The 25,260-nt window shown below is 48.8% G+C and overlaps 1 protein-coding gene and 1 pseudogene across 1 annotated transcript in view; one reads left to right on the top strand and one right to left on the bottom strand.

The window, feature by feature from the left end:
- The first annotated feature begins 5,335 nt into the window (after positions 1–5,335).
- The window catches only part of KDM5B (lysine demethylase 5B), a 90,491-nt gene continuing 70,566 nt past the window's right edge, over positions 5,336–25,260 (top strand). Inside the window, exon 1 of the mRNA XM_049770583.1 lies at positions 5,336–5,527. Coding sequence (XP_049626540.1) covers positions 5,336–5,527 — 192 coding nt within the window. The remainder of the gene's footprint in view (positions 5,528–25,260) is intronic.
- On the bottom strand, positions 9,487–9,557 carry LOC126004875 (uncharacterized; annotated as a pseudogene).

Consider the following 25,260-nt stretch of genomic DNA (forward strand, 5'->3'; position numbering starts at 1 on the left):
ACGTGCAAATGCCCTACTGCTATGTTATCGCTCCAGCCACTTGATTATAAAGAGCTTAGAGAAGACCAAGCTAGGGGCTAGATAGGTAGCACAGTGGGTAAAACACTTGCCTTGCATGCTCCTGACCCAGGTTGGATCTTAGACACAGATTTTTGAGTGAGTAAGCCCTGAACAACATTGGAAATGGCCCCCAAACCAAACAACAACAACAAAATAGAAATGACAAAACTTGAGGGAAGGAAGAAAATCTTTCAGAAGCCTGACTTTCCTCATCAGCACTGAGCATAGGCCATGTGTGACGTTACTCGTTGCTCTGAGAAGGCCCTGACTTTATTCTGATTTGAGGAGTTTCAAATAGGGGCACAGGATGTGGCTGTATATGAATTCACCTCACTTCAGGTTTTTTATTTTTTTATTTTTGGATCCCACCCACAGGTGTACTCAGGGATCACTTCTGATGGGGCTTGGGGGACCATATGGGGTGCCTAGGCTTGAACCCAGGTCAGTTGTGTGCAAGGCAAGAGCTCTACTCACTACGCAATTTCTCTGGCCTTCAGCCTGTCATTTCGGAGTGCTAGCACTAGGGTAGTCTTCCTTCTCAGAGTGAGATCCCTGCCACTGGTCTGTTCAGGCCGATGGGGAAGTCAGGGGGAACCTCACAGCATCCTGTCTGACCTCAGGCTTGTCTGGCTAGATATAGATTAGCAGGGCCAGGGAGAATGGCTGGGGAGTACTGGTAAGGAGCACTTGGTTCCCCACCCTCAGTTTTACAGGAGTCAGCTTGGCGGATGGGGAAGATCAAAGACTCTGGTCCAGCATTCTAGGCCTGGCGCTGTTATTAGCACAGTAACTCTGGCTAATTGGCATTTCTGAGTCTCCACTTGCCCATCTAGGAAAGGTGAACCTGATGCCTACCTACTTCACAGGGCCCACATGTCTAGATCAAGTCACACCTCGCTGTCTGCCCTGTCTTTCACATGTGAGTCTTCCTCCTTGCTCAAATCATTTACCCACCCACCCCACCCCTCCTGGGCCCAGCTAGGAATTTCCTGTGTCTGGCCCAAGGAGCAGTGCTCACACTGCAATGTACAGAAGCAGTGCTCTGAGCACTGATAAAACTGGCAAAGGCTGATTCCTTCCACTCAGAGACTTTTATGGTAGAAACAGTGAATCTCAAACATTCCCAGTATCCTGCATCTTCCAGCAGCAGCTGTGAAGGGCCCCTTGGCCAAGACCTGAGTCAGGGCTGGCCCATAGCCCATGAGCGCCCCTCCTGGTCTCTCAGCTTTGCTCAGGGGCACAAGGTTGCTCTCTGGGAGTTTGAGCCCTGAAAGTGGCCCAGCCGGAAAGGGAAGAAACACACCCTGGAGAGAGAGGGTGGCAGACTGCCTGGCCCACCCCATGGGCAGGGCTGGCAACCGTGGGAAAGTACCATTTGCCAATGACTTTTGGACACTCACAGGACACTTTGGGCCTCACACAGGTCCTCAGAAGCTCTGGGCAGGATCCTCTGGGCTGACATCAGAGAGCACAGAAGTTTTAATCTGAGTGGCCAGTTACCAGGACCAGACACAGGCCAGGACCGATCCCCAGAACTGCACCATCCGCCCCATACTGGGACACACAAAGCAGAGTATGGGGGGAAATCCCACACAAATCGCAGAGGAGGGGGAAGAGGGGTAGTTTAGGGAAAATGCAAGCAGCAAGAGACTCGGGAGGACTCTGTCCCACACTTCTGTTTTTTCAAACATTCCCAATGTTTTTCTTTTGTTTTGGGTCCCTGTCAGTGTTCCTCAGTGCTTACTCCTGGCCCAGCTCAGGAGAGCATACGTGGTGCTGGGTGATTGGCCAGGTTGGCCTCTGCAAGACAAGCGCCTGCTGTACTATTGCTCCAGCTCACTCCTACTGAGAATCTCTCCCTGCTTCCTTGGCAGCCAGATTCTCCCCTGCGCCCTCCCCAAAGCTCCATCCTCAGGCAACCAGCGCACAGAAACGGAGCCATCTCACTTCCTCCCACAGATCCTCCTGGCCTCCTAGCTTGAGCATGTCATTCCTTGCTGCTTCTGCAGGCAGCTTCCTTGTGCTCTTTGGGAGGCCCCTCTGCAGGGAGAGCCCTTGGGGGTCCAGCTGAAGTTCTAGGAACATTGATAGGCCCAGTAAACCAGTCACGGTGAGAAAACATTGCAGCAGTTCCTCTAGAGATCGCTGGTTTCTGGGTTTCCACAGAGACTTCTGACCCCAAGAAGGGCTTGTGCAGAGGGATAGATACTGCGGGAAAGCAGAGGGAAGCCCCAGGGCAGTGGGGGGTGGCTGGGGAAAGGCTGAGACTAGAAGTGCAGGCCGCAGCACCCCGGAGCTGTGCGAGGGCAGTCCTAGAGACAAGCACAGCGCCTTCACGTGCTCTACGTGCGTGCACCCTGGCGCTGCCGCCAGCCGCAGGCCCCCCAAAATGCATCCACCAGCCTGCTGTGATGCCCCGCACGTGGGATGGAGGCGGGGTGCATGTGGACCGGATGGGAGAGATTCTCCGCAGTTTTGTTCCACGGGTGGTTTTCGTATCCCAGCGACGCACCTCTGTGCGGGCCTGCGGATCTTGGGGCACAGCCTGCAGATGTCGGGGTGCAGGGGGGATGGGATGGGGTGGGTGGTATGCGCGGGCGGGGTGTGTGGTGCAAGTCTGTTATGAGAGCCGGATACGGATGAAGTCTCCTATAGCTGTGCGTCTGGGTTGCTGCACCCACTGGGGCGGTTTTGGGGGGGGGGAACCAAGGCCCGGGTAGGGCGGGGTGTTGTTTTAAGAATTAGGAGGGGGGGTTCCTGGAGACGTGGCACTCGGAGCTGGGCTGGGTTCGCTCCGCTGGCCGTCTCTAAGCTTCACTTTCCTCCAGGAACCCGCCTCGGACCCCGCCCCGGCCCTCCCTCCCCGCGATCGTGGAGCGTCCAGTGGCGAGCGACCTGCGGGGCCCAGGTGGGCCAGGCCCGGCCTCTGGGGCTCTCTCCGGCCGGCCCCAAGCGAGACAATGCGGCCCCGGCCCCGCCCCCCGAGGGCCGCCCTGGCCAATCAGCGCCCGAGTTCAGGCTCTTTAAAAAAAGAAGTGCCGGCCGCGGTGTGGCTGTCAGCTGGCGAGGGATCCCTCCGCCCATGTAAACACACATCATAAAGGGCAAGGCCCGGCGTCGAGGGGGCGGGCGCTGTCGCCGTCGCCTTCCCGGAGCGCCTCAGGGTCCTCGCAGTCCCCCGACTCTCCCCTCGGCGGCCGCCCCTCCCTCAGCAGCGCCTCAGGCCTGATGGGGGGGGGAGCCAGCCCCACAGCTGCCGCCGGATCTGAGCCGCAGCATCTCCTCGCTGAGGAGCCGCTGCCGGAAATGGAGGAAGCTGGGCTTCAGGGGGGGAGCCTGGAGGAGGGAGGCCGAGCTCACAGCTGACAAGTGGGCTGCGTTCTGCTCACCTCTGCTGGGACTCTTGGGGGGCTGGAATCTCTCTCCCAGTTGCCTGCCTAGGGTCTTCTTCCAACTAATTGGGAGAGGGGCTGAGGGCTGTCCCAGGAAATGACACCACAGGAAATCCATTCCTCAGATTCATAGCAAGCCCCTGGCCAAAAGAAAATTATTTTTCCCCACTTCCATTATGTTGGGGAAAGCTTTTCCAAGAGTGCAGTCGACCACCTTTGGGTCTCCATTGCAGAAGTTGCTGGAAAGGACTGTCTTCCGAGGTTCACAAAAGCCTTAGAGAACCAAGTCTAGATCACTTCCCCAAATTCTCCTGATCTCTTGTGGGAGCCAAGTATATTTGAAATACTTTGGGGAAAAGGACTCCCCTAAGCCTTTACAGTTGAAGAACTCTCAGAAGATTTTTTTTTTTCCACCTAGGCGCCAAGAGCAGGTGTAGGACCCTTTTCTGAGGAGGCTTCTGGCTATCATCAGCTTTGATGTGGGTTTGCTTTTTTCTGGAAAAGCATCCGTAGGGAGACACTGCCTCCTCGCCCACAGGCCCCTCTAAGTCCGCTGCGACTCTGTGTAATGGGGGAAGCACATTTCCTCGCCAATAGGTGGGCTGTGAGGATGCCATGAACTACTAAGTGATACCTGCCCTGGAGAAGCTCACAGCACCCTGTTCTAATATCTCCTCCTAATCTAATCCATAGTCTCCTGTTTTCTGCCTACTTGTCGCCTCAGTGATGAAGGCTGAACTGCCCACCCCAATCTGTCCTCCCCTTTATAAAACCTAGGTACCGACTTCTGCTTTGGGAAAGGATGACAATTCCCTCAACAGGTCCCCCCAGACTCCAGAATCCCCAAGCTACCTGCCTTCCCCTGAGCAATTCATCCTGAGGTGCTAACTGCTCCATTTGCACCCCAGCCTCCAAATCAGCACGCAGCCCTTTAGGATCATCTCCTAGTCTAGGCTCTCCCAGCAGCCTGCCTGGCAGCCATCTTGCTGGCTGCACCCAGAGAGAGAGAGGGTTGGACTCTCTCTCTTCAATGCGCCATCCCCTTTCTCATAAACAGTTTCCCTTCTCGAGCTGCGAGGGGCCAAGGGCTTCATCAGCTCGCATCCCCTAGCCCGTCCTTTCTCCATGGCCTTGAAAACCAAAGTAGCCGTGGAGTGGGCAAGGCAGTGGTGTAGTTCACTGGGTAATCGGAGCAAGAGCGAGGAGGGCGCTGGAAGGGGGCCAAGGATCCGAACTTTTCCACAAACGTCGTGCACAACACGGGGGTGGCCTTAGGTTGGCAAGCCGGGTGGGTGCCACCGAGGGAGGCGATCCATCCTGCGAAATCCACCGTCATCTCGCGCTTTGTGCCCCCCTCCAGGGCCTCACTGGGCCTAGGGGGACCCCCCCCCCCAACTCCAGCACAGAGCACAGGCTCAACTAACCACAAGGTCATTCCGCGATTTAGGCCTTTGGTTTCTGAGGACAGGGAAAGAAAGAAAGAAAGGCACGGAGGAAGAGGTCAGTAGGCGCAAGCTCCCTTCGCCCCCAGGAGCCCCCCAGCTTGGGTCCCAGGCCCGCCTGGGGGGCGGAGCCGAGCGCCGGGGAGGTGGGTGGGTGGGTGGGGTGGGGGCGGGGCGGGACTCTTTTCCCGGCCGTGGCTGCGGCGGAGGCGCACGGCGTGGGGGCGACGAGCAGGCGCGTGAAGCAGCGAGCGAGCGAGCGACGAGCGAGGCGAGGCGAGGCGAGGCGAGGCCGGGAGGGAGCCCGGACGCACCGAGGAGCTGCCGTTGCGGCCCCGCCGGCCCTCGCAGCGCCCTCGCCCGCGCCCGTTCACCCAGCCAGGCCCGCGCCCGACCTTCCTGCCCGCGCCCGCGCCCTGCCCCTGCCCCTGCCCCGCGGGGATGGAGCCGGCCGCCGCGCTGCCCCCGGGCCCGGGCCCGCGCCCGGCGCTGCCCCTGGGCGAGTTCCTGCCGCCCCCCGAGTGCCCGGTGTTCGAGCCCAGCTGGGAGGAGTTCGCCGACCCCTTCGCCTTCATCCACAAGATCCGGCCCATCGCCGAGCAGACGGGCATCTGCAAGGTGCGCCCGCCGCCGGTGAGTCCGCCGGGGGGTCCCGTCCGTGCGTCGGAGCGTCCGAGCGGGCCTTCGCCAGCCTTGCCGAGCGGAGCGGGCCCGGGGGCGGCGGGGCCGGGAGCGGCCCGGGCCGGGTGCGCGGGCGCGGGGCGCCGGGGTGCGGGGGCGTGTGCGGGGGTGCGGGCGCGGCGGGGGCGGGGGCCGGAGTTGTCGTGCGCCGAGCAAAGTTTCAATATGGCGGCGGGAGCCCCGGGTCCTTTGTGTGGCGGCGGCGGCGGCCCGGAGCGGCCTCACCTGGGCGCCGCCGCATCCCAGTCCCCGGGCCCCGCTGCGCCGCCGCGTCCCGGCCTCCGGGCGCCCGGCCGGGTGGCGGCGGCGGAGAGCGGGCGCTGCCGGGAGCGGAGGAGCGAGCCTGAGATGTGGTGGGGGGCGTGAGTGCTTTTTGGGGGATACTGTGATGTTTTTGGGGTCCCCAGTGAGAGCAGCGGGCGGGCTGCACCGGAGAGACTGTCTGCAGAGTTTGTGCCCGTCCCCGGGTCCCCTGGTCCCGGGCCCGTGGGGCGGGGTGAGTGTCACGGAGTGTCCTAACGGCCCCAACGGGTGCGCCTCCCACCCCCGTCCGTGCCTCCCACTCCACTCGGGCCCACGACCACGACGGTTGGCAGCCCGGGCGGACCGTTGGGGAGGAGGAGGGTGAAGTTAACCGCCGCCGTGGCGGCCCCCCCTCCGCTCCCCTCCGCTCCCCCCACCCGCGGCCCCTGTCTCTGCTCTTTGTCGTGACGTTCGAGCTGCGGGGACCTTGCGCGAGTTTTGTGTCTGTCCCCCAAACGGCTTCTCCTCTCGAGGCCTTCCCTTCCCCAACCCCCTAGGAGAACAACAGACCTTTACGTACACTTGTCGGGGAGGAGGGGGTCGTGCTTGACTGTGAAGTTGAAAGTGCCCACTTTGGAATTGGTAGTTTTTTTTTGGGGGGGGTTGTTGTGTTTTGTAAATAAGACATTTATTTATTTATTTTTCTCAGCAGAACTGGGGATGGTCAGCCTTGGCCTTGAAGGAAGTGGCGTTTCTTTGCGGTACAGAGGCAGAAGCAAGAACCTTGCTTGGTTTAGGAGCCACCTTTTTTTTTTTTTTTTTTTTTTTTCTTTTTTTAATTTTAGTTCGGAAGTTCTAAGCACTGTAAGTCTGTCGGATGCAAGAAAAGGTGGACGGACACACACCTGCACCAGTGCTGGTGTTTTCTGTTGGAGGCCCGAATAAGTTCTTGGGATCCCAAATGTGGAGTTGGGTTCCTGGGAGAGTGAGTGGCCTCCATGTTGGCATTGTAGAATCTGGGGTGGCTTCGAGCCCTCCTCGCATTTTTCCATTCCATTCTGTGCCTGTCTGTGTCTGTTCCTTTCCCAGAGGGTAGTGCTGCCTTGTTTACGTCTGGCTGCTTTGCCTCTTGTCTACTATATTCGTGGTAAGCAGATAAGTGATCTCACTGCCTCAGCTCGCTCTACATTGCCACGGAGGTGATGGCCACCATTTCGTAGTGAGGAGCACATCCTGCAGGCAGAGGGGACTCTGAGGCAGAGCCTGGCCCTGTTCTGAAGCCCATATCGTGGGCTTGCTTCAAGGGTAGGCCTGTGCCAAATGGAAGAGATTAGATGGGTGGCCTTGGTATAGCTGCATACAGGAAAATTTTTTTCAGAAGTTGTGACTCTTAAGGATCTTGTTTGGAACAAAGGCTAAGTCTGACCAGTCTTTGTTTTAGGAACACTTGTGTGTTTCACTTTGTGAAAAAGTGGTTCTTATAGTTGAAATCAACAACAAGAAACCCCAAAATGTATAAAATATTTTTCTTGGTAGCTTTATAATATATGTTTCTAGATTTTTTTTTTTTTTAGTTCACTACTGGAGTACTACTAACTAAAATTGGGGGTTGGTGTTCTTAACATTTCACTTGTTTGGAGAAAGTAAAGAGCATTCATTATAAAGCCTATTTCCTCTTTTGTCCTTCACCTTTGTTTCTTTAAGTAATGGTACTTACATGGCTTCTTTTTATAACCACTTTCTCAGTGAGGGTCCTGAAAACCTGTTGGGCTTTTTGAAAACAGGTTCATGGAAATTTGTGAAAGTGCCATATATATGATAAGCATGAGAACAGGGGAGCACAGTCAAATCCTGAGTTAAACATTTAAGAATTACACCTTTGTTTCAAATTACATTATGCAGTAGTATAACAAAATGTAAAAAATAAAAGCTTTTGAATTTATTACCTTTAAAACGCTCATTTTAAACCTCAACACTTAGGACGTATAAAATACTAATTATTTTCATGTCACTAATGGTGTTTGGATGATAAATTTTAGTGGTTAATTTTTGCCCCACACCAATCTTTTTAAGCAAAAATTGGTTGGCTGCCTAGTATTAAGACTTTTCCCCAGCTTTCCTTGGAATATATATGATGACTTAAATAACTTTAAACATTTAACATTTGGCTCAGCATTAGAAAGTGATGGATTTAAATCTAAGCCCAGGTGGCGGCAGACCCTCCCACCCCAACTTTAACTTGTTTGTTGTTTTTTGGGCCACACCACGTGGAGCTCAGGGGTTGTTACTCCTGGCTCTGCACTCAGAAGTCCTGGCAGGCTCAGAGGGACCATAGCGGATGCTGAGGTTCTAGCCCAGATTGAACCCACGTCAGCTATTGCTCTGTCCCCCACCCCAATCACTGACTTGATCCCTTCGTCTTTTTATTTATTTATTTATTTTTGGGTGAGGGGTCATACCCGGCAGCTCTCAGGGGTTACTCCTGGCTCTATGCGCAGAAGTTGCTCCTGGCAGACTCGGGGCACCATATGGGATGCCGTGATTTGAACCACTGCCCTTCTGCATGCAAGGCAAACAAACGCCTTACCTCCATGCTATCTCTCCGGCCCCAGATCCCTTCATCTTTAGTGTAAAAAACATTTCCTTGAAAACCCATCAGCAGCTTTGAATGAGCGCAGTGGTACCACTGAAGAATGGGAGGAACTGGAATGCCTGTTTCTTTGTATGACACACTGATGTGAATGATCAGGCCTTCTCTGCACTCTTTTTTTTTTTTTCCTTTTTGGGCCACACCCGGCAGCACTCAGGGGTTACTCCTGGCTGTCTGCTCAGAAATAGCTCCTGGCAGGCACAGGCCATATGGGACACCGGGATTCGAACCAACCACCTTAGGTCCTGGGTTGGCTGCTTGCAAGGCAAACGCCGCTGTGCTATCTCTCTGGCCCCAGTTCTCTGCACTCTCAGTCGTGCTCCTGGCTTGGGGAACCATATGGGATGCCAGGGGTTCGAATCGCTGCCCATCCTAGGCTAGCGCTTGCAAGACAGACACCTTACAGCTTGCGCCACCGCTCCGGCCCCCTAGTACTCCCATTTTGAGGTGTGTGTGTGTGTGTGTGTGTGTGTCTAGGACTCCCATTTTGAATTTAGTTGGTTTGGGGGTGTGTGTATGTCCCTAAGACTCTCATTTTGAGTTTAGTTGTGTGTGTGTGTGTGTGTGTATGTGTCCCTAGGATTCTCACTTTGAGTTTAGTTTGTGTGTGTGTGTGTGCGTGCGTGCCAAATCTGTTGATGTTTAGGGGCTACTTCTGGCTCTGTGCTCAGGAATTATTCCTGGCGGGACAATATGGGTTTTGGGGATTGAACCTGAATTGTCCATGTGCAAGGCAAACGCCCTACCGCTGTACTATGGCTCTGGCTGACTGGTTTTATTCTTTTTTCCTCAGTTTCTGTGACTACCTCCTAAACTCTTTGTCTACTAGTGATACTATTTTTTTTTTTTTCGGTTTTTGGGCCACACCTGATGACACTCAGGGGTTACTCCTGGCTATGCGCTCAAAAATTGGGGCTGGAGAGATAGCATGGAGGTAGGGCGTTTGCCTTGCATGCAGAGGATGGTGGTTCAAATCCCGGCATCCCATATGGTCCCCTGAGCCTGCCAGGAGCAATTTCTTGCACAGGGGCCATGCTAGTCTTCTCTGTATCGTTCCAATTTTAGTATATGTGCTGCCAAAGTGAGCACATATACTAGTGATGCTTTTATTTTTTTTCCTTTTAAACTAGTGATTTTTACGCCATTTTATTTATTTGGGTTTTTGGACTACACTTGGTTACTCCAGCTCTGCACTCAGGAATCAGTCCTGGTGGTGCTGGGGGATCATATTGGGCTAAATCCTTACCAGTATTTCTCAGGGTGGAGAAGGGGGTGTAGCGTGAGTTTCAGTTGCGTTTACTAGGGTTGCTGTGGGTGCCATACACACACATGCTTTCCTGGGCTGTGGTGGTCAGAGGTTGCACTGTGGCAGGTGTTAGGACCTGAGCATGTGGGATCTGAACCTTGCGATCAAACTCTTGGCCTCTTGCTTTTTAAGTCAGGGACTTTTGCCCCAACCATTTCCTAGATCCTGAAGACTAACTTAGGACTATAGTGCCCTCAAGTGAAACAAGTTTCTCATGTAACTGTACTTCAAAACTCTGTAGGGGCTGGAGAGATAGCACAGTGGTAGGGTATTTGCCTTGCATCCGGCTTACCTGGGAGGGACCGATTTGATTCCTGGCACCCATATGGTCCCCCCAGCCTGCCAGGGGCAATTTCTTTTTTTGGGGGGGCACACCTGTTTGATGCTCAGAAATTGGCCAGGGGCAATTTCTGAGTGCAGAGCCTGGAGTGAACTCCTGAGCGCCGCTGAGTATGACCAACAACCAATCAATAAAAAAAATTTTTAAAGTCTCTAGGGGTAAGAGAGATATAGTACAAGCAGGTACGGTGATGTCTGGGCTGGAGTGATAGCACAGTAGGGTGTTTGCCTTGCATGCTGCCAACCCAGGATGGACCCAGGTTTGATCCCCAGCATCCTATGTGATCCCCTGATCTAGGAGTGATTTCTGAGCACAGAGCCCTGAGTGTTACCGGGTGTGGCCCCGTCCCCCCAAAAAAGAGCAATGAGCAATATCAGTAGGTAAGGCCTTTGCCTTGCATCATGCAGGTTCGAGTTTCAGCATCCCAGATAGGTTCCCAGAGTACCCCCAGAAATGATACCTGAGCACAGTCAAGAGTAACCCCTGGCCACAGCTGGAATGCCCCCCAAAGAAAATAAAAACCAGTTACCAAGAGAAAAATAAATTAACCTCCTTTCTTGCCACAATTCTTGTAATTTGGTTTATTTTGAGATTGTTGTGGGATTATAATCTAAGAGAAATGCTCTGAAGAATGATGCTTTTATGACAGTTGTAAGTGTATTGATTATTATAACTTCAAGAAAAGATTAAAATCAGATGGGAACTAAAGGTCTGTTTATACTTTGCCTTGAAGATGATTTTTTTTTTTTGGTGTTTTCATTTGCTTTGGGGCCACACCCATCGCTGCTCATGCTTGCTCCTGGCTCTGCATTCAGCCATCACTCTGCTGGCTGTGCTCAGGGAACCTGGAGTGTGGGAGAATAAACTCTGCTGACAGGATGTGGGGCACTTGCTTCTGTGCTCTCATTCTGGTCCCTCTGAAATTTCTGTTAGATGCTGTAGAGTAACTGGCAGAACATATCTGGGAATGGGTAGATGGGCAGAACCCTCCTGCTGTGCTGCTGCTTCCATTAATGTAAGGGTATTAAGACAAATAACAGGATTTAAAATCTGAGTTGCAAGAAATTCAAGTTTAAGATTTGAGATATTTAGTATAACAAGGATTGATATCTTCAGCATCAGTTGCTAGATCTTGGCAAGAAATTAAACATTGGGGCCGGAGCAGTGGTGCTAGAGGTAAGCTGTCTGCCTTGCAAGCGCTAGCCTAGGATGGACCGCTGTTTGATCTCCTCACATCCCATATGGTCCCTCCAAGCCAGGAGCGATTTCTGAGCATATAGCTAGGAGGAACCCCTGAGCATCTATGGATTGACCCCAAAACAACAACAACAACAACAATAAATTAAAAGAAAGGGCTGGAGAGATAGTGTGGAGGTGTAAGGCATTTGCCTTGCATGTAGAAGGAAGTGGTTCAAATTCCGACATCCCATTTGGTCCCCTGAGCCTGCCAGGAGTAACCCCCCAAGTGCTGCTGGGTGTGACCCAAAATAAATAAAAAGAAATTAAACGTTACCTTTTTTTTTTTTTTTTTTTTTTTTTGGTTTTTGGGTCACACCCGGCAGTGCTCAGGGGTTACTTCTGGCTCTATGCTCAGAAATTGCTCCTGGCAGGCATGGGGATATGGGATGCCGGGATTTGAACCAATGACCTTCTGCATGAAAGGCAAACGCCTTACCTCCATGCTATCTCTCCAGCCTCACTTTTTTATTTTTTTTGGATGTGGGGCCACATCTGGCTGTGCTCAGGACTTCTGGATCTATTTTCAGGAATCATTCTTTTTTTTTTGGTTTTTGGGCCACACCCGGTAACGCTCAGGGGTTACTCCTGGCTATGCGCTCAGAAGTTGCTCCTGGCTTGGGGGACCATATGGGACACCGGGGGATCGAACCGCGGTCCGTCCAAGGCTAGCGCAGGCAAGGCAGGCACCTTACCTTTAGCGCCACCGCCCGGCCCTCAGGAATCATTCTTGCTGGTGCATAGGGGACTATATGGGATGCTGGGGATCAAATGTTTGCAAACCAAGTGTCCTACCTCCTATACTATTGGTCCAGGTCTCTCTTATTCTTTCTTTCTTTTTTTTTTTTTTAAAGAACTTTTAATTTTTGGTGTTTGAGTTACTCCTGGTTCTGTGCTCAGAAATTACTCCTGGCAAACTTGGGGGACCATATGGGATACCGGGGGTTGAACCCAGGTCCATCCTGGTTCGGCCACATGCAAGGCAAACACCCTACTGCTGTGCTATCTCTCCGTTCTTTTTCTTTTTGGACTATACCTGACTGCCTAGGAATCATGCCTGGTAATGCTTAGGGGGGACCCTGTGTGGTGCCCAGGATCAAACTGGGTTAGCCTTCCTCCACTGTACTGCCACTCTGGACCCTCTGCCATTAACTCTCAAATGAGTTCTGTGGTGAGTTTGCTTCTTACATTTCCAAGTTTATGAACCAGGCTAATGAAGAAAATTGGTTGTAGGGCAATGTGACATTTCTGTTCATGATTAGAAGATGCTTGGAACAGTGCTGTGAAATTGCATGTAATGCTTTAAGGTTTTTTTTTTCTTTTTTTTGTTTTTTTTTTGGGCCACACCCGTTTGACGCTCAGGGGTTACTCCTGGCTATGTGCTCAGAAATCGCCCCTGGCTTGGGGGACCATATGGGACGCCGGGGGATCGAACCGCGGTCCTTCCTTGGCTAGCGCTTGCAAGGCAGACACCTTACCTCCAGCGCCACCTACCCGGCCCCGGTTTTTTTTTTCTTTTCTTTTTTTTTTTTTTTTGTTTTTGTTTTTGGGCCACACCCGTTTGACGCTCAGGGGTTACTCCTGGCTATGTGCTCAGAAATCGCCCCTGGCTTGGGGGGACCATATGGGACGCCGGGGGATCGAACCGCGGTCCGTTCCTTGGCTAGCGCTTGTAAGGCAGACACCTTACCTCTAGCGCCACCTTCCTGGCCCCCGTTTTTTTTTCTTTTTTTTTTTTTTTTTTGGTTTTTGGGTCTCACCCGGCAGTGCTCAGGGGTTACTCCTGGCTCCGTGCTCAGAAATTGCTCCTGGCAAGCACGGGGGACCATATGGGACGCCGGGATTCGAACTGATGACCTTTTGCATGAAAGGCAAACGCCTTACCTCCATGCCATCTCTCCGTTTTTTTTTCTTAATGAAAAATTTAACTAGTTGCCAGATGAGAGAGTTCAACAGGCTGGAACACATACTTTGCATACATAAGTGAGACCCAGGATCTATCCTCAGCACCTCATTAGTCCCTCAGCACCACCAGAGTGAGACCCCCCCAAGCCAAGAGCTACAGAAGGAGGAATGGTGACTGAGTATCGATATGCAGGGTCTGACCCCAGAGCAAAAATAAAAAAAATTAACAGGTCACTAATTTCTCTTAAATTACCATTGCTATATGTGTTTAGAAACAGTTAGGTTTATACCTTTTTATTTATTTTTTTATTTTTTATTTTTGGGCCACACCTGGTGACGCTCGGGTTACTCCTGGCTATGCGCTCAGAAGTCGCTCCTGGCTTGGGGGACCATATGGGGTGCCGGGGGATCGAACCCCGGTCCGTCCAAGGCTAGCGCAGGCAAGGCAGGCACCTTACCTCTAGCGTCACCGCCCGGCCCCACCTTTTTTATTTTTTGGTTTTTGGGTCATACCCAGAGATGCTCTGGGGTTTCTTCTGGTAGGCATGGGGACCATATGGGATGCCAGGAATTGAACCCGGGTTCATCCCTGATCAGCCGTGTGCAAGGCAGACGCCATACCATACCCCCCCCCCTTTTTTTTTTAAAACTGTTTCAGCTTTCTTTTTCCTTTTGGCTACTCCCAGCAATGCTCCTGGCTCTGTGCTCAGGAATTATTCTTGACAGTGTTCAGGGGACCGTAATTGATTCTGGGGATCAAGCCACATGCAAGGCAAACTCCCTTCACATTGCTATCTCTCTGGCCCCTTCTATTGGTTTAGATGAAACTTTTTTGTTGGCTTTTGTAATTTGGGGGGCCATATGCAGCAGTGCTCAGGGCTTATTCTCACTCTGCACTCTGGGATCACTTCTGGTGGGGTTTTGTTTGTTTAATTGATTTTTTTTATGGTTTTTGGGTCAAACCTGATGGCATTCAGAAGTTACTACTGGCAGAATGCCTGTCTCGAATACAGGCAGCGGATGGGAATGGGGAAGGTGAATATTACACTGGTTAAGGGGGGTGTTCTGTTTGTGACTAACCCAACTATGATCATGTTATTTAAATAAAAAATATCAAAAAAAAAACCAACAAAAACAAACCAAGTTCCTACTGGCTCTGCATTCAGAAGTCACTCCAGTCAGGCTCGGGGGACCATTTGGGATGCCAGGACTTGAATCGAGGTCCGTCCTGTGTTGGCTGCATGCAAGGCTTACTGCTGTGCTATTGCTTCGACCCCCCCTTTTTTTTTTGTTTTGTTTTTGGGCTACACCCGGTGATGCTCAGGGGTTACTATTGGCTATGCACTCAGAAATTGCTCCTGGTGGGGCCAGTGAGGTAGCGCTAGAGGTAAGGTGTCTGCCTTGCAAGCGCTAGCCAAGGAAGGACTTCGGTTCGACCTCCCCGGCGTCCCATATGGTCCCCCTAAGCCAGGGGTGATTTCTGAGTGCTTAGCCAGGAGTAACCCCTGAGCATCAAACAGGTGTGGCCCAAAAAAACAAAAAAAAAAAAACAAAAAAAAAAAAAAAAGAGGGGCTGGAGAGATTGCATGGAGGTAAGGTATTTGCCTTTCATGCAGAAGGTCATCAGTTCGAATCCCGGCACCCATATGGTCCCCCGAGCCTGCCAGGAGTGATTTCTGAGCATAGAGTCAGGAGTAATCCCTGAGCGCTGCCGGGTGTGGACCCCCCCCCCCCCAAAAAAAAAAAGAAATTGGTCCTGGCATGGGGGGGGACAACCATATGGGATGCTGGAGGATTGAACCTCAGTCCATCCTAGGCTAGCACGTGCAAGAAGGCAGACACTTTATTGCTTGCATCACCACTCTGGCCCGGGCTTGGGTTTTTTTGTTTGTTTTGTTTTGTTTTTGGGCCACATCGAGTGGTGCTCAGGGGTTGCTCCTGGCAGGTGGGGGAGGGGAGTATATGGGATGCTGGGAATAAAACCCTTGTCCACCCTGGGTTGCTGCTTTCAAGGCAAAAACTCTTTACAGCTGTGCTATCTTTCTGACCCCCTCCTGGTGGGCGTGGGGATCATATGGGGTGCTGGAGATTGAACCCTCATTGGCCATGTGTGCCCACTGTACCATCTAGCCCCTTGCTGAAACTTTTTGTACCTGGAACATTTTGTTTATGGACCACACCTGGCAGGACTCAGGGACTAAATCTGGCTCTCTTCTCTGCTCGGTGGGTTGCTAGGAATTGAACACTAGTTAGTGTGTAAGGCAAGATTCCCTTTTCTACTTATTGCTCTGGCCTCTATACTTGGATCTTTTAAGAAATGAGATGGAAATTCTTATTTACTTACTTATTTATTTGGGTCACACCCAGCAGTTCTCAGGAGTTACTCCCGGCTCTGCGCTCAAAATGGCTCCTGGCAGGCTCGGGATCATATGGGATGGTGGGAATCGAACCTGAGTGTCCTGAGTTGACTGTGTGCAAGGCAAATGCCCTACCACTGTGCTATTACTATAGCCCCCAATTTTTTTTTTTAGGTAGAACTGTGTAAAGTATTTTAGGACATCTGGGGTGCAGGTCTGTTTTGGCTGTCTTGTATATATACACAGATGAGCTTTGTGTCCTTTTTATTCCCTTCCTCTAACGTCACTGTGGTACTGCCAAAAATACTGCAGATGGAAGACTGTATTTTCTCTACTGACAATTTATCTATTATTTTCTTAAAAAACTTTTGTTCGTTTTTGGTCCACACCTGACTATACTTGGGTTACTTTTGGATCTGCTCTCAGAAATCACTCCTGGCAAATTTGGGAGCACATAGGATAACAGGATTGAACACAGGTTGGATTGACTGCATGCAAGGCAAACACCCTACCTAACCATTGTGCTATTAGTCTGGCCCCCTTTTATTATTTTTGGTTTTTATTTTCTTTGGGGCCACACACTGAGGGTTTACTTCTGGTTATGCAGTCTTGGATCATTCTTGGTGGTTTTAGGACTATTTCAGGTGCTGGCTGCATGCAAGATAATTGCCCTACCCATTGTAGTATCTCTCCAACATCTTTTTGTTTGTTTGTTTGCTTTGTTTTTGAGCCAGGGGTTAACTCTTGGCTATGCACACAGAAATTGCTCCTGGCTTAGGGGACCATATGGGAGGCCAGGGGATCGAACCTTGGTTCGTCCTAGGTTAGTGTGTGCAAGGTAAAAGCCCTACCACTTGTGCCAGTGCTCTGGCCCTCTCTCCAACATATTTTTTTTTTTGGGTCAAACCCGGCAGCGCTCAGGGCTTATTCCTTACTCTGTATTCAGATTCACTCCTGACAGTAAATACTCTTGAGTTACCATATGCTCTGCAAGTTGTCAAATCTGGGTTGGCTGTGTATAATAAGATAAGCACTTTAACTCCAGTAATATCTTTCTTGTCCCAGAATTTGAATTTTTAATATTTTAACTAGGGGGCTGGGAATATAGCTCATTGGTAGAGAGCACTTGTCTTGCATGTGAGGTCCTAGGTTTGTTGCCTAGCACTGAGCAAGAAATACACCATTTCTTCTATTAATTTAGTTGGAGTGTGAAAGTAGAAGAGGCAGTGGTAAAACTGATTACTTTGATCATCAGGACAGCAAAATCACACTTGAACTTTTTTTTTTTATTGGGGGGACTCTCAGTGATCACTCCAGCAGGTGCAATCATATTGATCACATATTGATCAGGGGGACCATATTGAATGGAACCTGGGTTTGCCCCATGCACGCAAGGCAAACTTACCCTACCTGTTCTATCACTTAGGCCCCTCAAACTAATATACTTAACCCCCCCCCTTTTTTTTTGTCCCAGCACATCTTTTTTACATAATTTGAGTTTCTTTTGTTTTGGAGGTGGCACACCCAGCAGTGTTCAGGGCTTATTACTGCTCTCTGCTTAGTGATAATCCAGATGGGTTTAGGGAACCACATGGGAGTATTTTACCTGTTGAACTATCTCTCTTGGCCTCCTCCCCATACTTAATTGGTATGTAAACTTTTGTGATGTTTGTTTTAATCTTGAATCAAGCTTATTTACTTGATGCTTCCTTTTTTTGTTTTTTTGGGCCACACCCATTTGACGGTCAAGGGTAACTCCTGGCTATGTGCTCAGAAATCGCCCCTGGCTTGGGGGGACCATATGGGACGCCAGGGGATCAAACCGCTGTCTGTCCTGCGCTTTGCAAGGCAGACACCTTACCTCTAGTGCCACCTTCCCGGCCCCTGATGGTTTCATTTTATTTAAAATTTTTTTGTTTGTTTTTGGACCATACTCAAATTATTATTATTATTATTATTTTACATCCGGTGATGCTCAGGGATTACTCATGGCGCTGAGCTCAGAAATAGCTCCTGGGGGCCGGAGAGATAGCACAGTTGTAGGGTGTTTGCCTTGCATGCAGTCGATCCAGGACTGACTGGTTTGAATCCCAGCATCCCATATGGTCCACTGTGTCTGCCAGGAGCTATTTCAGAGTGCAGAGCCATGAGTAACCTCTGAGTGCTGCCAAGTGTGACTCAAAAACAAACAAAACCACAAACAAGAAATTGCTCCTGGCTTTAGGGACCATATGGGATGCCAGAAAGTGAACTCAGGTACATCCCGGGTCTGCCGTGTATGTAAGGCAAACGCCCTACCGCTATCACTCTAGCTTCTTGGAGATTATTTTTGGCTCTGCACTGTGGTATCACTCTTGCTGGCCCCAGGGAACCAGAAGGGATGCTGGGGATCGAACTTGAGTTGGCCATGTGCAAAGCTAGGGCTTTACCTGCTGTACTATTGCTCTGGCTTTGCTTTTATTTTTTTATTTGGGGGGGTGGGAATCACACCCGGTGGTGCTCAGGTGTTACTCCTGGCTCTGTGCTCAGAAATCACTTCTGGCAAGCTCAGGGAACCATATGAGATGCTGGGAACTGAGCCTCGGCTTGGCTGAGTGCAAGATAAATGCCCAGCTGCTGTGCTATTGATCCCGCCCCGTTTTTTTTTTTTTTTTTTTTTTCCTTTTCTGGACCACACTCGGTGATGCTCATGGGTTATTCCTGGCTATACGCTCAGAAATCGCTCCTGGCTTGGGGGACCATATGGGAGGCCGGGGGATCGAACTGCAGACTGCCCTAAGTAGTGTGTATAAAGCAAATGTCCTTTTGCTTGTGCCACCGCTCTGGCCCCTGTATATTTTTTAATTATTAATTTTTCTTTTTTTAATTATTTTTTTACAATTTTTTTTTTTGTGGTGAAGACATTGAATCAAAGTGCTTACACATGAACGTAATGGACATGCATAGTAATACAAAGCAGTTTTACCACCCAAACTGAGCTACTGCTAGTAGTAGTATAGTAGTCTCTCTCTCTCTCTCTCTCTGTCTCTCTCTCTCTGTCTCTCTGTCTCTCTCTCTGTCTCTCTGTCTCTGTCTCTGTCTCTGTCTCTGTCTCTCTCTCTCTCTCTCTCTCTTTCTTACTCTTTCTCTCTCTCCCCCCCCCCCTCTGATTTTGAGCCACATCCAGCAGTGCACAGGGGTTACTCCTGGCTCTGCACTTAGGAATTACTCCTGAGTGGCTTGGAGGACCATATGAGATGCTGAGGATTGAACCCGGATCTGTCACATGCAAGGCAAAACACCCTACCTGTTGTGCTATCATGCCTTCCCCTAAGTACTTAATTCTTAGAGGTAAAAAAAAATTTTTTTTGGGGGGGAACACCCAATGGTGCTTGGGTTACTCTTAGCTCTGTGCTCAGAGCTGGCTCCTGGCAGGGGGACCATATGGGATGCCAGGAATTGAACCCGGGGGTCTGTCCTGGGTCTGCAGCATGCAAGGCAAATGCCCTACTGCTGTGCTATTCTCTGGCCCTATTTCTTGAAATATTAAGTAGACTTTACACTGATGATGGGGAGTGGACCCTGGTGGTGATGGGATTGGTATTGAAGTATTATATTCCTGAAACTCAACTATCGATAATTTTGTAAATCACGGTTCTTTAAAATAAAAATACTTTACATACATGGTGTGTGGAAATTGTTGTTTTTATATGCTATTTTAGGGGCTGGTGCTTGCCTTGCATTTGCCAACCCTGGTTCTATATCAGGCATCTTATATGGTCCCTTGACCTCTGCCCAGTGATCCTTGAGCCAGAGCTAGGACTAAGTAAGTAGTAAGCTCTGCCTCAGTCAGGTGTGGCTCCAAAACGAGATAAAATAAAATAAAAACATGCAGGCTGACTGTTATCTCAGTTTTACTAATTTCATAGCTGGCTCCCTATGTGTGGGTCTGTGAAGATTTTTGTGCATACCTAGGTTAATTTTTTGTTTTGTTATTTTGTTTTTGGGCTAGATCTGATGGAGTTCAGGGGCTACTCCTGTCTTTGTGCTCAGAAATCACTTCTGACAGGCTTGGGGGGGAACCGTATGGGATACTAGGGATCAAACCTGGGTTTGTGCAGAGCAAATGCTCTACCTGTTGTGCTATCGGTCTGGTCTCCCCTAGGTTAATTCTTGTCACCTCACTGATTTGACCAATTGTAATTGTCAGAGTTCTGATGTAATGTCCTAACACATAATGTGTTTTTGAGCATTTTTAATCTATCTATCATATATCTGTCTGTCTATCTGTCAGTCTATCTGTTGATGGCATCGATCGATTGCTTATCATTCCCAGTTGTGTTCAGGGCTTTGCATTCAGGATCCTAGCAGGCTCAGGCTCAGTGGGTCATATGTGATGCTGGAGATTGATTTTGAGTCAACCATGTCCAAGGCATGCACCCTACTGCTGTGCTGTCTCTCTGGCCTTTTACTCATTTTCAAAAGTAAATTTTTATTTATTTTTTTTTGTGCTCAGAGGGCCACTCCTGACTCTGCACTCAGAAATCGCCCCGGCAGGCTCTGGAAACCATATGGGATGCTGGGAATTAAACCTGGGTCCTTCCTTGGTTGGCTGCATACAAGACAGATGCCCTACAGCTGTGCTATTGCTCTGGCTTCATATTTTGGAGGTGTGTGTATAAGGGTTATGCACCACTAGTGGTGTCTATGATTGTTCTTTTGATCTTGGAGTCTGATTTTTCTGCTCAGGGGTCTATGTGGCTTGGGGTTTGAACTAAAATCTGCATGCAAAGTATGGTCATAACCTTTTGAGCTATCTATATGGTCCTAGAGCACTTTTATTTGGGGGTGGGTAGAGCATGCCCATGGTGACGCTCAAGGCTTATTCCTGGTTCTACTCAGTGATCATCATTGGTGCCGGGAATCAAACCCAGGTCAGTCAAGTGTGAGGCAAGAGCCTAAACCACTATACTCTGGCCTCAGAGCACTTTTAAGCACACAATTATATGAAGCATGCATACCTGAGAGGACAGAAAACATGACCATATTGCTCTAATCTAACAAGAAACAAAGAACAAATCCCTATCCAAACCACATAATTGCCAGGTCTTTAAGTCTCGGTCTCCTTGTTTCTTTGTGTGGTTGTATTAACTCATCACTTGGTGATATTTAAACCAGATGGTAAGAGGACTTCCACTTAGAGGCAAGAGACCTTGAGAACAGAAAGAATCCAAGAATTTGAATTCTGGTACACTTTTTAATTTGTGGGCCAGATGAGAAAGGTCTGTAAAGAGATTTGTCAGAGTTGACTTCTGCTTTGTAAAAAATTTATGCATTCCAACCTCCTAACTCTTCCTCCCAGACACTTTTTTCTTTTTTGGACTACTTCCAGTGATGCTCAGGGGTTTCTACTCTTGGCACTGGGTTCAAATTATTTGTGTTGGTGCTCAGGACCATATTGGATGCCGGGGATTGAATTGAACCTGGTTCATCTGCATTCAAAGCAAGTGTCCTCCCCACCAGACTATTGCTTTGTCTTCCTTATAGTCCACAGTGGTCTGCTGGGAATTTAATTGAGAAAAGTACGGTCTATTCCATGCTAGTACCATTTAGGTTTGTGTATTATATTTGCCAACAATAAACATTCAAAAAATTTAATCATATGCCTTCATTTTCTTAGTTTATTTGTGTAAATATAACCATTTCAGATACATTTGGTTATTTTGACTAATTTGTGTTGGAATTCCTCACTACTGAACTTGAGAGAAGACCCTTTATCTTTAATTGGAGAGTGTAGTCTCAGGAGTTCCCCCAACTGTTCCCTCCTTTTGAGCTTGACCCAGAAAAACAGAATAAGGCACTTGGGTGGGGTGTGTGTGTAAAGCATACATTAAAACCTTAAAAACTACACTGTTATAAACATGAGTCAAACTATCCTTATCAAATCAAAGCAACAGCTTGCTCAGGAGGATGGGGATGTGAAAGAGGGACCCTGGGGACACTAATGTGGACACCTAACATTGGTGGTGGGTTTGGACTCTGGACATTTTCCTCCTTACATGTTTTGTTGGCAGCTTTGTAATCTTGCTATCTAAATTTTTTGAAAAAGCAAGGAGTGGAGGGGGCTGGAGCGCACAGCAGGTAGGGCTTTTCCCTTGCATGCAGCCTTCAGAGGTTCCATCCCTGGCACTTTTTATGATTCTCATAGCCTGCCAGGAGTAATTTCTGAGCCAGTGTTAACTCCTGAGCACTGTCAGTGTGCCCCCCAAACAAAAAAACAAACAAACAAACAAACAAAAAGAATGGCACTAGCAAGTTCCAAGAGTCTTGGGGTGGGGGGTGGTTTATAGGTGGGTGCAATAGAGTTGGAGAAGGGGGCTGCCTGTGATCTCTGGAAGGCTTTGAGTTAGGACAGGTGTAGGGATGAAATGGTGTAGAATGAAGAGTCAGTCAGGACAACACCACAGAAACAGCAGTCTAAGGAAGAAAGAAGACCTTCTAATTAGGCAGTCAGGTAATATACTAAGGGGAAAACAGGTTTCTTCAGTTAATATTTCAGTCTTAGTTTTGGGAGCACCTCACTCCTGGAGGTTTTTTTTGGGGTGCAGCGCATACCTACTGGTGTTCAGAAGTTAGTTATTCCTAGCTCTCTACTGAGGAATTATTCCTGGTGATGTTTGGGGGACCATGTTGATGGTGTTTGGGTAACCATATTGAATAATGGGGATTGAACCTGGGTTGTCCACGTAAAAGGCAGGTGCTCTATCCACTGTATTGTCTCCTTGGCCCACTCCTGGAGCTGTTTGAATTGTACATGATGTGATGCTCATCCTAGGCAAGCACCTTAACACTGTACTAACTCTCTAGCTTCTCAGTATTTCAGTCTTGGTAAGACTTTACAACGATGATTTTTCTGTCAACTCTAGACTGAGCTGCCAATCTTTATGTATTTCCAGGAAATGTAGGTAATAACTTTTTATAAATAAATATCAGATTGTGTGTCTTGATTCCAGCAGCTAATTAATGCTTTCAGTGAAATCTGATCCAATTGGGCTTCAACTACTCTCCCGATTTTGTTTTGTTATGGATCACACTGGTTGTGCTCAGGGATCACTCCTGGCAATGCTTAGGGGACAAATGGGGTGGTGGGGATCATCCTGCCTGTTGTACTGTCTCATATTTCAGTTAGAATAGGTTATTCTTTTTTGGGGGGGTGGGGTTCCTGGCTCTATGCTCAGAAATCGCTCCTGGCAGGCTTGGGGAACCATATGGGATGCCAGAATTCGAACCACTGTCCTTCTGCATGCAAGGCAAACGCCTTATCTCTCCAGCCCAGAATAGGTTCTTCTTTAAGATGAATTTGTGTGGCAATATTCAGTGAGTCAGTAAATCTCAGGAAAACTAAGTTGAAGAGGGTTAATGCTACAAAGCTACAAAACCACACTATTTATTTGGTCTCACATATTACAGGCTAAATTTCTTTTAGCTCTTATGTTTGTTGTTTTAGTATATTTTTCTTTGCAACAGGCCTGACTTTATATTCAAGCATGATCAGAATTGCAGTATATTGAATGGGCTGTGAGGTTATATTTTTGTTTGTTTGTTTTTGGGCCAGCATTACTTAGGATTACTCCTGGCTTTGCGCTCAGAAATCTCTCTTGATTGTTTTGGGAGACTACATAAGAAGCCTAGGATGCCGCATAATCAAACCTGGGTTAGCTACCGCTATATCCCTCTGGCCCCGTGGCAGGTTTTTCTTATGTAAATATAAATGAACTGACAGTGGGAAAGGTCCAGTCAGGTGTGATCTTAAAGATTTTTAAGGGAGATTTATTTGGGTGGAGAAAGATATTTGGACTATAACGTGCAGTGTAGCACTGCCCCCCCCCCCCTCGGCTTTGTGCTCAGGGGACTTTGTGGTGCTGGAAGTCAGAATAGACAAGTGCCCTTTCCCTGTACTAACTCTTCAGCTCCAGTCTTCTTTGAATTTTTGGTTTTGATACCTGCAGTATTCAAGGCTTCTCTGGCTTTACACTCCTGGCTCTACACTCGGGGCTTACTTCTACCTGAACCCCCCATTCAAATATGGGCATTTTGGATCATGTATTTAAGATTGTTTCCAGGGACCTGAGGTGATAGCGGTACGGCTTTTGCCTTGCACGCAGATGGCCTGAGACAGACCAAGATTCAGTCCCCGACATCCCATGTGTTCCTCTCAGCTTGCCAGGGCTAATTTCTGAGCATGGAGCCAGAAGTAACCCCTGGACGTGCCGGGTGTGACTCAGAAAACCAAAACCAAAAAAAAAGTCACCTGAAATAACTGATCTTCCTGCCTGGTAGCAATTAGAACTGTTGTAAATATCATGTCAGCATGCTGGTGACATGCATCCAGGTTCAGGCAATTCTTCTGCCATTCCCCCCCTCCCCCAAATAGTTTAATAAGCGCTTTTCGTTATCCTTAAGTCTGAGACATGGTAGTTGAGGGGAAGATATTCTTGAGGGATTTGGATTTTTTTATTTTTTTGGTTTTTGGGCCACACCTGGTGGCACTCAGGGGTTACTCCTGGCTCTGTGCTCAGAAATTGCTCCTGGCAGACTTGGGGGACTGTATGGGATGCCAGGAATCAAACCCAGGTCTGTCCTGGTGCAAGACAAATGCCCAACCTCTGGGCTATTTCTCTGGCCCTTTTTCTTTTTTTTAAATTTTTTTTTATTTTAAATTATGAGAACAAAGATGCAAAGAAAGAGGACAAGGTAAAGTTACAGTGGAAGGACAATCACCCATAACATAATTCTCAGATGAAGTCCCCTTGCTGATATCTTAACTTTGAAGTTTCAGCCAAAGAACATTAAGATAAATAAAACAGAATCCATGTACAATTACTTTGTCCCTCAACTCCCCAGATTGTAACACATTATAATACTTCTTAACAGCACACAAGGCAATCTAAAGCCATAAAACTTACGTAACTCCTTAAACATTAGAGGCATAGTATTTTTTACATTTCCATGTACATGCATATTAGCTTAAGTTAACCTTAAATTTTAAGTGGGTTTTTTTTTTTAAGGATTAGAGTCAAAGGAGCACAGTAAAAATGGTGTTAGAGTGGCAATTGTTTGCATAGGCCCACCAAAATATGAGAGGCATGGAAAGGAATACCCTTGGCCTAAATACAAAGAGATCCTACCCCTGAAGTTTCCTGGCATAAGACCAACTCTAGGCTCCAGGCAAGTTATCGTCCAATCCAAGACATTGTCCGTAGTGCCAACACACTTTTCACACAGTCTCTGTTGTTGGTATCATGTTTCTGTATTAAAGATCCTGGAATCTGCATATCCTACATTGAAGTCATGATGTGGAGCGTCTTCTCGTTTCACCTCAACATTAAAGGGCAATGCAAGAAGCCCTGTCCTGTAAGCAGGTCGTTGTTGTTAAGTCTTCTCAGTGTTAAGGGAAGTCTCTTTTGAGCAGGTCGATGTCTGAGCAGTGGTAGGGTCTTCCGTGGTAGACGATTGCTTCCAGATGATGTTATAGACAAACCTGGATGTTTCGTGGATGGCTTCCCTGGTTTAGGGGTGAATGGAAAATGCCCTTTCTTCTGAGGCCTGTGCCAGGTCGTTATGTCAATGTTCAGAGTGTAAGGTCCCTTTGCACTACAAGACTTGTGT

The sequence above is a fragment of the Suncus etruscus genome, chromosome 3 (assembly GCF_024139225.1).
Source record: "Suncus etruscus isolate mSunEtr1 chromosome 3, mSunEtr1.pri.cur, whole genome shotgun sequence".
NCBI lineage: Eukaryota > Metazoa > Chordata > Mammalia > Eulipotyphla > Soricidae > Suncus > Suncus etruscus.